This window comes from Otolemur garnettii, unplaced genomic scaffold, assembly GCF_000181295.1.
Source record: "Otolemur garnettii isolate 467f Iridium unplaced genomic scaffold, OtoGar3 scaffold00074, whole genome shotgun sequence".
Lineage (NCBI taxonomy): Eukaryota > Metazoa > Chordata > Mammalia > Primates > Galagidae > Otolemur > Otolemur garnettii.
The window spans coordinates 1302233-1315465 of record NW_003852469.1 but is presented as its reverse complement, the minus strand read 5'-3'; the positions used below and the strand labels follow the sequence as shown (position 1 = coordinate 1315465).

At 47.2% G+C, this 13233-nt stretch overlaps 1 protein-coding gene across 1 annotated transcript; it reads right to left on the bottom strand.

The window, feature by feature from the left end:
* Positions 1–2809: 2809 nt before the first annotated feature.
* Positions 2810–12390, bottom strand: LOC111726660 (serine protease 52-like). The gene is made up of 6 exons (XM_023515543.1): positions 12309–12390; positions 10770–10965; positions 9766–10016; positions 8413–8549; positions 5179–5417; positions 2810–2870 (listed from the first exon to the last, which is right to left on the bottom strand). Exons 1-6 carry the CDS (start codon positions 12388–12390, stop codon positions 2810–2812), a joined length of 966 nt encoding a protein of 321 aa, XP_023371311.1.
* Between the last annotated feature and the right edge of the window lie 843 nt (positions 12391–13233).

Sequence of the window (13233 nt, the reverse complement as noted above, 5' to 3'; positions counted from 1 at the left end):
CAAAAAGGTAAAGCATTTTACTAGACTGAAATAAGTCAAAAATACTTGTTTTCATCTATAAAAAAATTACAAGCTAAGCTACAACTAACCAGTTCATAGATGGAAAACATGGATCAATAGAAATTATTGTATTAGTAATTACTCCAAAAGAAAACAAGAAAGAAAAAAAATAACAAGTCTGAGTGAAATAGAAAAGCAATAGTAAATTGATATATCTAAGCCACAGCATAGTAATAATTACTAATATAATTAGAAGGTTGTCAGATTGATTAAAAAGGAAATTCAAATTTATTCTTTTCACAAGAGTCATAATTAAAATATAGAAATAGGGCTCAGCGCCTTTAGCTCAGAGACTAGAGCACCAGCTATATACACTGGAGCTGGTGGGTTCAACCAAACAACAATGACAACTACAACCAAAAAATAGCCAGGCGTTGTGGCAGGCACTTGTAGTCCCAGCTGCTTGGGAGGCTGAGGCAAGAGATCGCTTAAGCCCAAGAGTTTGAGGTTGCTGTGAGCTATGACACCACAGTACTCTACCCAGGGCAACATAGTGAGACTCTGTCTCAAAAATAAATAAAACATAGAAACATGAAAAGGCTGGAATTAAAGGATTAAAATACATATATACTATGTAAACACTAATAGTAAAAAGCTGATACAGCTATAATGATACTAGACCAAGAATCCTGTAAGTCAAGAAGCATTACTAGAAATAAAAGAGTCTATTTCACGATAATAAAGGGGCTGACAGAAAACATCACCATAGTAAATCTGTCTGCTCTTAATAGTATCTCTTCAAAATTCATAAATAATTTCAGAACCAAAAGATAGACAATTCTGCTGTCACAGTGGCAGGCTGTGCTACACCTCTGTATACCTGGTAATGACATTAAAAGGCTCCACGGCCAAGTAGCAGGTCTGAGCAATACAATTAATAAACTTGATATAATTGGCTTATTTCAGACAAACACATAGAAACACACCCCTCCTGTCCAAAAATTTAACTACGCTGTTCTATGTAATTCAAAGGTCAAAGATAGGGAAAAAAAAAAAAAAGCTAGAAACTAGAGATTGTATCAATTGAATACATTTGTTAACACACATCAAAACATAGAGGCAAAGCAGAGGGAAATTTATACCCTTGAATGCACATATTTGAATCAATTTCTATCTCAACAAGCTAGAGCAAAATTTAATATAAAGAAAGTAAAAAAAAATAATAAAAGTAGGAATCAATTAAATCCTAAAATTGGTAAAATAAATCAACAGAATCAAAGTTTGTTCTTTGAAAAAAATATATAAAATAATTTGCTGTACTTAAGATCAATCGTGATCAAAAGAGAGAATAGAAAATTACCAATAATAGGAATGGAAAGAATAACAGACCTATAAAGCCGACAGATGCCAAAGTATAAGAGGATTTTATGGTCAAGTTTATTACAAGAAATTTGACGATCTGGAAAAATAGACAAATATGTCACAAATGTAACTTACCAAACCTGACAGAGGACAAAATGGAGAGCCTGGATTGTCCTACGGGTATTACATAAATTGATTCTTAGTGTAAATTAGAACATTCCCCCCAAACAACCCCTATAGTCAGAGGGTTTCCTTGGTGAGTCCTCCTCAACACCCAAGGAAGAAAGAACCATCTTGTGCAAATCCTTTCAAGAAATAGAAAAACGGGAAATATTTCTTCAATATGATGAAGCCAACATAACCTCCATTCCAAAATATAACAAGTATATTGCAAGAATGAAAAAACAACGGCTGGACAGGTACCCAGTTTCAAAGGCTCAGTAATCAAGGGAGTGTCGTCTTGGCACAAGGATAGGATTCGGGTCCATGGAACAGGATCGAGATTTGTGACATTTACAATCAATTGATTTTGGACAAATATGCTAACATAATTCAGTAGGGCAAAAGATAGTCTTTTAAAGAAATGGTTTTGGGAAAATCAATATCCATGTGCAACAACCAAAACCAGAAAGTAAACTTAGACACTTCACTCAGGGTAATGATTGATACGGTCAGATTACATTTTCCATTTTGTTGTTCATTGTCTTCACGCATTCTTTTCTGAGAACTCCTTTATTGATTCTTTTATGTTACGTAAATATTCTTTGTGTACCTTTTAAAATCATCTGGTTGTTGTTGGGGTTTTTTTGGAGACAGAGTCCCACTTTGTTGCCCTTGGTAGGGTGCTGTGGCATCACAGCTCATAGCAACCTCCAGCCCTTGGGCTTAAGGGATTCTCTTGCCTCAGCCGCCCGAGTAGCCAAGACTACAGGCGCCCGCCACAACGCCTGGCTATTTTTCTGTTGCAGTTGTCATTGTTGTTTAGCTGGCCCGGGCTGGGTTTGAACCCGCCAGCCGCAGTGTATGTGGCTGGCGCTGTAACCACTGTACTACAGGCAAGATTCTTTTTTTTTTTTTAGGATTCCTTACTGTTTTCCTTTAGCTGTTCTCTTTGGGTAGGTCTGCTGACAACAGACATTTTTAGTTTTTCTTTGTTTGCACATATCTTGATTTTCCTTTTATTTCTCATGGATATTTTAGCTGATGCATATGGAATTCTGTGTTGATGGCTCTTTTATTTCATCATTTGAAAACGTGCCACTTCATGAGAAATCCACAGCGTACAAATCCTCTTTCCCCTGGAGATTATGCGTTATTCCTCTCTTATCCCTTTCAGGATTTTTTTTTTTTTTGTAGTTTTTGGCCAGGGTTGCGTTTGAACCCGCCACCTCTGGTATATGGGGCCGGCGCCCTACTCCTTTGAGCCACAGGCATCACCCTGGGAGTCTTACTTTTTAGCAGCTTCCTCTGACGTGGCACTGGTGATGCTGGGTCGGGCACCACTGTGTCTGTGCTCGGAGAGAATAGGAGTCAATGGGCTTCTGTGGGCACGGCGGTGGAGGGGTGTGCCTGGCTATTACTGGGCAGGGCTGAATCTACTGGCTCTCCAGGAAACATTTCCTGACACAGCCATGGTTGGGAGTGGGAGCAGCCTATTACTGTCCCCCATGTGGCCTTCATTGCCACCATGTGTGCAGAGGACACATTATCACTTGGTAGTGATTGAAGGCCCAGGTCTTTTTTTTTTTTTTTTTGCAGTTTTTGGCCAGGGCTGGATTTGAACCCACCACCTCCGGCATATGGGGCTAGCACCCTACTCCTTTGAGCCACAGGCGCCACCCAAGGCCCAGGTCTTGACTAGGCCTCCCTGATCACACTTTGCCAGCTGGTAGGCATGGACTTTGTGATACAGGGGTGAGGGTGGAAGTCTGAGCTCTGCACTTGACTTCTGTGGATGAGTTGGAAAGGGCCAGTCTGTGTGCCTGTGTGAGTGCGAGTGGGGTCTGGCTAGAGCGGGGCGGCTGCTGCCTAATTGTTTTCTATCTTTTTAGACTGCCCCTTCCTTGTCTAGAGAGAATAGAGTTTTCTTGGGGCTTTCTTTGTTTCTGTTTATTGGTCTGCTCCCCTTGGTGGTCCCAGGTTGCTAATTTCTCCAGCACTTAATCTGGGATATAGGAGGCAAAAGGAAACCATGGACGTCACCTCAGCACTCCGATATGATCCAGGTCTTGAAATACCGAGGTGCTCTGCCTTCTTCTTTCTACCTTTTTATATTTTTCTTATTTTTAATGTTTAGGATTTTCAGCTCTGCGTAGCTAAAATAGGAAGAGGTGCATCTATTTCTTCTTGTCTAGAACCAGAGGCAATTTTGCCTTCTCTTTGAAAGGTGCATATTGATTCTTCCTCTGCTCACCCACCCAAGCACTTTCTCACCCAAATGCTTTCTAGATTTCGGGTGGGAGACAGGCTGTCTTGTTCTGAGAAAGCCACTGAAGACCAGGCTAGAGGAGCTGTCTTTTCCTTCTCTCTTTTCTTTCTTCTCAAAATGCAGATGCACAAAAATTCATGTTTTTTCCTTTTGATTTTTATTCACTTATTTTATGCACAGCTCAAAGAATTCCACTGAAGCCAAACTCATAAAAACACTCAGATCTTTTAAAAAATACTCCATAGTTTTTTCCCTTTCTCTTCAAAAATATGTTGAGTTGTCCAGCATTTTTTTTTTCTTTGAGACAGAGTCTCACTATGTCGCCCTTGGTAGAGTGCTGTGGTGTCACAGCTCACAGCAACCTCCAACTCTTGGGCTTAAGCGATTCTCTTGCCTCAGCCTCCCATTTTGAAGGTTTCAAAAAACAAACACGTGAGTTGTCCAGCGTGTGACACTTAACAAATAAACAAATAAGCAAATAAAAAATATGCCAGGAAAAATATTCTTTTTCTTTCAGAAAAGAATACCACTCATCATGACTTACCCGATTGGAAAGATCATGGTCATGGTTAAGTTCATGAATGGGGTGAACAATCCATCCACTCACCCAGATGGTCAGAAATGTACTGCTAGCTTCCACCAACCTTCACAAACAGACGTTCCCTGAAGCGGCGTCCAGGGTCTATGATTCTGCCCGTCCCCATGACCTTTCTTGCTACAGGTTGAGTTTCTGATGCTCTCAAGCAAAGGTGTCTTGACCACAACCCATTGGCTGTGGGTTTCTTTCCCTCCTCACCTCTAGGACTTTGCTGTGTTCATGGTTTCTCAATCCTGAATCTTAGCATTGCTGCTCATCTCTGAGTGCCCAAAGCAAACTTTACTGAGGCTCAGGATCACGGATGCACAGCAAGGATAAGGTCATGGATCTTTCTGGAACCCAACTTTGTGGGTCTCAGAGATGAGCTATAAATCAAGGTGGAGAGGGGAGTTAAAGTGGTTTCCTGCTTCATGAGCTGCCCATCTCTTTGGAGGATGGCAGCCTCTGTGGGAGCTTGCCTGTTGGTTTGCAAGGGAAGAAAGAGTGAGCTTTCTGCTTCTGAGGTCCCAGGCATGCTCCTCCTTGTGGAGATGTGCTCCCTCCAAGCTCTTTGAGGGGACTCAGGCTGAAATGGGCCACCTACTTCCAAGTTCTCAGTCACCCATAGGCTGTGGGTGGCTCCCAGGCATCTTTTAAGGACTCCCGTAGGGCTGTGATTGGCTCAGGCACAGTCAACCACCTAAGGGTCACTCTTGGCAACCTGGACCTGCCTGCACAAATGGAAAAGAACACTGGCTCTTATAACAATATAGTATTTAATCATAAAGAAAATAGAAATATCACAAAATACAGTAATGAGACGGCCCAGGGTGAGAGAAACACACTGGCCCCAGAGTCTTTCTCGTATACGTAAGGCTTCCCGGCCAGCCTCGTCTCCTTGCTAATCCAAAGGAGATAATTTGCCACCTTCGTGTACACTCCAGGCAAGTTCTTCTGGCCACAGCCCAGTCCCCAGCTGATAATGCCCACCTGGTACCATATGTCTGTCTTCTTCTTTTTTTGGCAAACCAGAGGCCCCCCACTGTCACCCTAGGAGAGAAAAGTTGTTTGGGAGTGGCAGGGCCAGTGGCAAGTTACTCCTGTAGCCTGCTGAGGCGTGGGCAATTGGCACAAGGCAACAAGCTCTCGTGGGTCTTTTGACGAGCAGACGTTAGTTCTGGGGGCTCTAGGACTGTCAGGAAAAGAAGCAAACGCCCTGGTCAAACTCACTGTGCTGAATGACAGTTTGGTCCCAAAGGACATCTCCATCATCCCCCATCTGATCCCGGGCATCAGTTTTGATGTACCAGTCAACCCCTTTGGCCTCTAAGCCCTTCGTGGTTTTTCAGAACTCCTCCTAATTTCCCCCTGCCGTGTCACCCCACATGCGTTCTCAGCCAGCCCATTTTTCTCTGCCTGTGTTGTTCACAGGAGCCAAAAGTAAAAAACAAAAACAAAAAACCCCCAAATCTATAATCCGTCGTAATAGATCACTGAGCGAATTCAGTAGGTCTCCACGTTGACTCGCGTGCAAAAGTTACAAATGTCGTGTCAGAGTGTTATATTGCAAATGAAGATGTTAAATTTTAAACAACTTGCAGATTTTCCAACATCGTGACAAAGGTTGCCAAGTTAGCGCTAGCCAGTGGAACAGACGTAATTGATGTGAAGATCGGGGAACATGGTAACTTTCGTGCCCCCAAACCTTTTGGACCTTTATAAAAAAAAAAAATCTATTGAGGAGTATAATCAAAAAAAAAAATTGGAAAACTCCAATATGGAAACAGAACATAAAGAATACTCATAACCACATAGATAAGTACGTCTACATTTAAACACACACGTACGTGATTGTGTGTGAAAAATATTCAGGGAAGACGCATCCATGTACGTCTACATTTAAACACACACGTACGTGATTGTGTGTGAAAAATATTCAGGGAAGACGCATCCATATAACGGTGGTTTATCTTTGGCAAGTAAACTGAGAACGAATTAAGAGGGGAATGGCCTCTTGTTTATACAACCATCCCTTCTACTTGTTCTTCCTTTACTGTGTATTCAAAGGAATAAATAAAATCAAGAACACTTCTAATTTCACCCAGGCCAGGCAGCGCCCACTGCCATCTCCACGTGTAGCTCTCTGCATGCTTCTGCGTGAACAGCATACATCATTGTTATTTTACAGAAATAGGATCTGAAGTACAAAGCTTTCTTCTTGAAAATGTTAAGCGACACAAAAACAGCTGGAAAAAAGCACCACCCAATGATGTGTGAAAAATTCAAATACAGGGGCATGCACGGTGGCTCGTGCCTATCATGAGGGAGGGGATCACTTGAGGCCAGGAGTTTGAGACCAACCTGGACGACATAGTGAAACTCTGACTCTACAAAAAAGAAGAAAAGTAGCTGGGTGCCGGATGTGGTAGCACATGCCTGTGGTCCTAGCTGTTAGCTAGCTGGGAGGCTGAGGCAGGAGGACTGCTTGAGCCCAGGAGTTCGAGACCAATCTGGACAATATAGTGAGACCCCATCCCTGAACAATTTTTTTAATCAGCTGGGCATCGTGGCATGTGCCTGTAATCTCAGCTCCTTGGGAAACTGAGACAGGAGGATTGCTTGAGCCCAGGAGTTTGAGATTGCAGTGAGCTGTGATGCTACCACCACACTCCAGCCAGACCTTGTCTCTAAACGAAACAAAACAAAACAAAAAAAACAGGATATAGGATATGGGATTATTTGTTTTTGTTTTTTAACCAGATGGTCATATTGTCATTGTGAAAGATGCCACGTAGAACAACAGTACAGTTAGGACCTTATATTTCTGGAGCCAAACAGACCTTGACTCAAACCCCAGTGTGAATACTTAGCTGAGTGAATTTGAGCAGTTTCTTAGGTGGTTTAAGACCCAGTTGTGATGCGAGCGAGAACAATCCTCCCTCTCCTGCAGCAGCTGCACGCACGGACTGAGGCAGTCCCGGCCCTGGCCCATGGCAGCGTTTACCCAATAGAAGCTCCTCTGTCTTTGTGGTTGTTGGAGCAGGTGCATCTGGACGTGGCTGAACTAAGTTTCTGCTGGAGCCCAAAAGGCAGTGCTAATCCCGGAGGTCAGCAGCCTTTGTTAGAATTCTGGGTCTGTGATTTCTCCTACTGGTGTGTCCCCAGCAAGCCTTTCAGTCTCTCTGACCCTCAGTTTCCCCACCTGAAATAGGCCTGTCTCGTCAAGCTAATTCCTATACTGTGGTGTATTTGTGGAGGCAGCGTGTACGCTATTGGGGATCGGACAGTTACGAGAGACAGTGAGGAGGAAAACCATGTATTTAACATCTCCTGTTCCCTTACTCAGGGCGTTGTGTGCGTTAACTCAATCTCACAACAGCCCCAAAAGGTAGGAACTCTGAGTATTCCCGTTTTAAAGATGAGATCTGAAAAGGCCAGGTGTGCGGGACATCTGCCCCAGTCAGTAAGTAGACAAGAAGCTGAGCAACGAGGAGGGAAACTGAGTCATCAGAGCCTGCACCCCCAACCACTGCTCCTCACTGGCCCCCTCTGGCTGGGGAGCATCTGTTCTCGTGAGATCTTACAGGGCACCTGCACTGGGTTCAGTAGCACCCTCCCCAAATTCATGTCTACCCAGAGCCTCCCAGTGACCCGATTTGGAAATAGGGTCTTTGTATATGTAATAACATAAATTAAGATGAAGTTATGCTGGATTGCAGTGAACCCTAATCCACGGACTGGTGTCCCTATAAGAAAACAGAGGTGGCCCCCACATAGGGGAGACTGAGGCAGAGGCTTCTATCAGCCAAGGAACACCACCCATTGCTGGTGACCACCAGTAGCTAGGAGAGGCCAGGAAGGGGCCCCAGAGCCTTCAGAGGAAGTGTGGCCACACAGAGACCTTATCAGACTTTCAGCCTCTGGAACTTTGAGAAAGTCATTTTGGTTGTGGCCATTTGTTGCGACTGCCACCGCATCCTCACATGGCATCACACCCAGAGAGGAGGAGGGGCTGAGGGTCCTGGCGTGTTGGCCGCCCCGTTACCTGGCAGGCGTCCTTCCCGCCTCGCTTGTGCCCAGCACACAGCATGTTCCTGGTGATCAGGGGCATGGTGTTGGAGCACTTATGCTGCTGCATCAGCTTGATGCTGACTTTCTGAAGGGTTGGAGACAAACTTGCATCTGAGGAGAAGCAGATGGAGAGAAAGCCCTGAGGGGTCCCTCTGGGTTGAGGCCCAGTACCCGCCATGTCATGTCTTTTTACCTCAGTGACCAGGGAACTTCCCTGTAGCCCAGAGAGCAATCCAAACTGAGACAAGGGAGGACCCTGGCTCAGTCCCAGCCAGAGAGCACCAACTTCCCACCCTGCAGAAGCCAACAGGCTCCAGCTCGGATTCTGGACAGGTGTTTTGTTCATATCCGTAAGACTATTAGGCAAACCCAAGATGGCAAGTTACGTTATGGGGCCCATGCAGCTAAAGATGGGCTCAAATCGTATCAGGGCCCTCCAGGTGTTCACGGCCTCTGGAGGAGGAGAACCCGATGCCCAGAATGTTCCCTTCCCACAGACAGGGGTGTTTCCTTCTTTGCATCACTGAGTCCCCAGTCCCTGAAACGTGGAAGAGGCTGACGACTGTGTGTGGGAACTGAGACGTGGGGACGGTAACCCAGGAAGGCGGCCTTTCCTCGAAGTTCACAAAACACTTCTGAGGGTGATTTCCAGCAAGCTCTGAGCTTTGGGATCGCACTGGAGTAAGAGCATAGCCATCTGGGTGCCTACTGGGGAGAGCAGCGCTGACTACAATGTGTTCTTTCTGCTGATAACTGGGCAAGGACAAAGACAGAAGGGCCACCTTAGTGGTCTGGCTGAGAAGAGGCAGGGGAGTGCGTTATAGGCTAAGGACACAGGGAAAATTCAGTAAAGATATTCCGGTTATCTCATCGCCTGGGTCTGGATCTATGGTTTTCAAATATTTTAACCGCAGAGGACTTTGTCACAGGAGAGCAAAGCTCACGCCACTGATTGAGCCGGGGGTTGCTCTGGCCAATATTGACCGGTGGGAACTTCCTGAAGCCCAGGTCACACGCTGTCCTTTTGCCCACCAATATGTCCCCCAAAATTCCAAGTCAGTCCTGGGTTCTGGAAACTTCCACTTGGGTTATCCCTGAGGCCATTTTAAGGGTTGCGCTCCACAATATGGGCACATGAGGAGCCCAGGAAGGATGGCGCCCACGTGAGCTGCAGATAAGGCCACGATGAGGCCTCCCCGAGAACAAGGAGTCCTGGATACACAGGGCTGACTTGCCAAGGCCAGCAGGGCCTTCAGAGTTTGCTCCCAGATCCCAGCATCCTCCAGGGGCCCGCCCGCCCCAGGCTGCCTGGCCTGTGCCAACTCACTGGTAACGCTGGTAAAGCCCCATCCGGTCACCCAGCAGTTGGTCCATTTACAGAGGTCAGTGACCTCTGAAACGCAGATGGGTGAATTCTTGACACCCAGGGGTAATGGGGATTGGAGCAAGAGCAAAGCTATGTCATTGTCCAAGAGCCAGCTGTCAAAATAAGGGTGAGTGATTAGCTTGTCCACTCTCACTGCTGTGGAGTTCGTGATACTGACGTTGCTTACGCTGTGTGTGATCACCAGGTTATAACTTTTAAAATGAAAGAAGAAGAAACAAGGTCAGTGGTGGAAGGAGAAGAGGTGATTCTTAAGAGAAAATAATTCTACTACCCTGAGGCTGTGACCTAAGGAGTGAGGGCTGGAGGCACCTGCCAGGGTGGGGAGGCACAGAGCTGAGAAGAGGCCCCCCTGGGCCAGGAGCTGGCTCTGCATCTAGTCCTGCCCCACTGCTGACTAGTTCTTGGCTGGATGGTTTCTTACTTGGGCAAACTAGCTCACACACTTCATCCACAAATTAACTGAAGAACTTGACCTTGACCTGCAAGAAAGCTGCACCGATCAAGCCCCTGGAAAGCTTCTTTAAAATACTGATTTGTGGGCACAGATTGGGAGCCTCTGATATGCAGTGAGGCCCAGAGCCCTGTCCTCAGGTCCTAATTCCTTCCAAAACTCTCTGAGCCTATGGTCACAGTCAGCCAGCTGTCTCTCTAAGGGAGAGCAGGGAAGCACTTTCCAGAGGCTTAGACCAGAACCACATGTGCTTAGCCAGATGCAAAGACGTTCAGGGGACATTTGCTCTGATTTGGGACACACTCAAGCTCATGTAGAACATCGTAGAAGGACAGCTGCCCCTCGCCCCCTACAAAGATTTCAGCCACATAGACCTGTATTTAGCCACCTGACATTTCACCTCCTATGGCTAACAAACCCCAGGAAAATAATTAGCACCTAGGGGCAACTATTCTGCCACATTGGTTTAAAAAATTCTGTGTGCAGTACTTACTCAGTTATTCTGTAGAAGCAGTGGGCTGCAGTTAGAACCCACCACTTACTGAGCACAGATCCTCCGCAGAGGTGCCTGCGATTGTGCAGAATTCTCACCTGCCATGGAAATTCTCTAATGTCGGCAGCTTCCCCACCCAGGATTCCAGAACTGTCTCGATTTCTGGGTTTCACACTTACTCTTTGGCCACATGATGCTAAAGAAAGAAAGGAGGGAGATAGAGAAAGGAGCCAGCGCCCGACAGTCAAGGTGGTTGGTTTAGAAGAAGCTGAGACTCAAGTTCTCCTCACCTCGGACGCACACAGACAGCAGGGGCTTGGCCAGGTTAAAACCAGGTGGGCAAGGCAGCCAATCAATGTGATCCCAGAACGCCTGCCAAGGGCACCGCATGGAGAAGGTGTGACTATGGGGAGGAGGTGCAGTTGCCTTCATCAAAGCTTAGGTCAGGGGTCCTCAAACTTTTTAAACAGGGGGCCAGTTTACTGTCCCTCAGACCAGGCCCTGGGATGAGTCGGCTGCTAAGCAGGACAGGCAGCGGTGGCAAAAACACCCAGCGGGCCAGATAAATGTCCTAGGCAGGCTGCATGTAGCCCGTGGGCTGTAGTTTGAGGACACCTGGCCTTGGCTTCTCGGAAGGGCTGTCCCTGTGGGAGCCTTAGAGGGGAAAGACTCACAACACAAGCTCTGGGGCCAGGTCTTGCTGTTGCACCCACAGAAGCCAAGGCGAATTTCAAAGTCACTTATTTGAAATTGCGCCTCACTGTCCTCTGAAAAACAGGGCCTTGGTTGGGGTCTTAGCATGATTCAGAGGTGAGCCACTGACAGGCTGGGAAGCTGAGTCTTACAAAGGGACATCACACAAGGGAAGAAAATGGGGACAGGCCTTCAGACACCTGCAGGATTTCCTTCAAGATGAGGGGTAAGGCTTTTCCAGAGCCATCTCAGTGTGCAAGCTGCCGGTGATCAGGAAGAATCTTCTATGACAATTCTGCCCTATTGCCACATTCCACTTGGTTGGGAATTACACAAAACTGGAGCTGATGTGGACAATCTGAGCTCTGTGCATGTGAAATTTAGGGGAGTCCCTGGGAGCGGAAGGAATGTGTGTGTGCATTATGTCAGCCTTGACATTGGGGATTTGGAGCCTCCGAGATCTTTGGTTTTCTAACCCATAAAATGAGGGGACTTGATAAAATCATCTTTAAGGTCCTTTCCAGTTCTTCTCGGACTCTTTTGCTGAATTCTCATCCTCTTCCGAAACCTAAGGGTCAATCCCCAGGCCACTTCCCTCCAGCTACTGGAACTTGTCCTAGCTGTGGCTTCAAATATCCCCTTTATACAGATGATTCTCACGCTCATGCCTCTCAGACCCTTCCGCTAAGGTCCCCTCATTTAGCCTGAGGGGCTTCTTAGGAATGCAGCTGCCTGAATCTGCCCACCTGGAAACTGATTTTTGGAACAAGCTCTCCAGGTGATTCTCCTGTCCCTAGGCAGGGAGGGCCCTGTGAGATATGTGGACAAGGACCCACAGAGACCTACGTTTCTGGAAGCCATATGCCCAGGGCAGCAGCAGGGCCACCTGTAGCAGGAGCACTGCTCCCCGGTCCCTACACCTTCTCATCATTCCCGCTCTGCACGTCACCAGAGGCTTCCCGTGAGGCTCAGGGACTCAGAGTGGAGCTACGCAGTCCACGCCTGCTAGCTCATAGCTGGCCTGACCACTGAGGTCACAATAGGGCCCTGGGTGGAGCTGCCACACTCCAAACAAAGAGCCAGGTGGCCTTCTGAGCCCCCTGGAATGTGGGAGGAGTGGAAGTGAGAGGCCTGGAGTGTCCACATCACAATTCATGATAGGACAAGGTAGCTGAAGGTGTCTCGGGAGTAGACTTAAGGAGAAGGGATCTGAGGCTGATGACACGAACAGGTCAGGGTACACAGCAGAGAGCACCAACTTGGGCTCCTACAGAAGAGAGTTCCTGACACCCATGGGACCTCAGAGGAATCACTTAACTTTGACCCTCCAATTACTCCTCTGCTACCAGCCGATTCTCCATGGGGGGAATCTGGGCGGGCACTTACCTGACTGGGCCTCAGTTGACGGGGAAGTAGAATAGGGCTCAGATCAGCTTTTCGCTCCATTAAAAGATGCTCCACCCACCCCCACCGGCGCTGCCTCAGTTGTGTGCCAGGAGCCCTGTTTCAGATCCTGTGGTTCTGTCTGAAACTGGCCCCAAAGCTCTCCCAGGGAAAAGAGCAGGTGAGTGTGGCTCCCCGGTGTCCCCAGTGAGGACTCAGGTGGGGTCAGTGAAGAGAATGACAGGGACTGACCAGGCAGGGAGAGGTGAGGAGGGCCGCAGCGCTGCCTGGCACTACCCCCTCTGCCCACAGGTCCTGGCCACCTCGGGCAGACAGAGTCCCCCATGTGCTGCGGCTCTCAGAGCAGGGACTCTGCAGAATGTCCCGG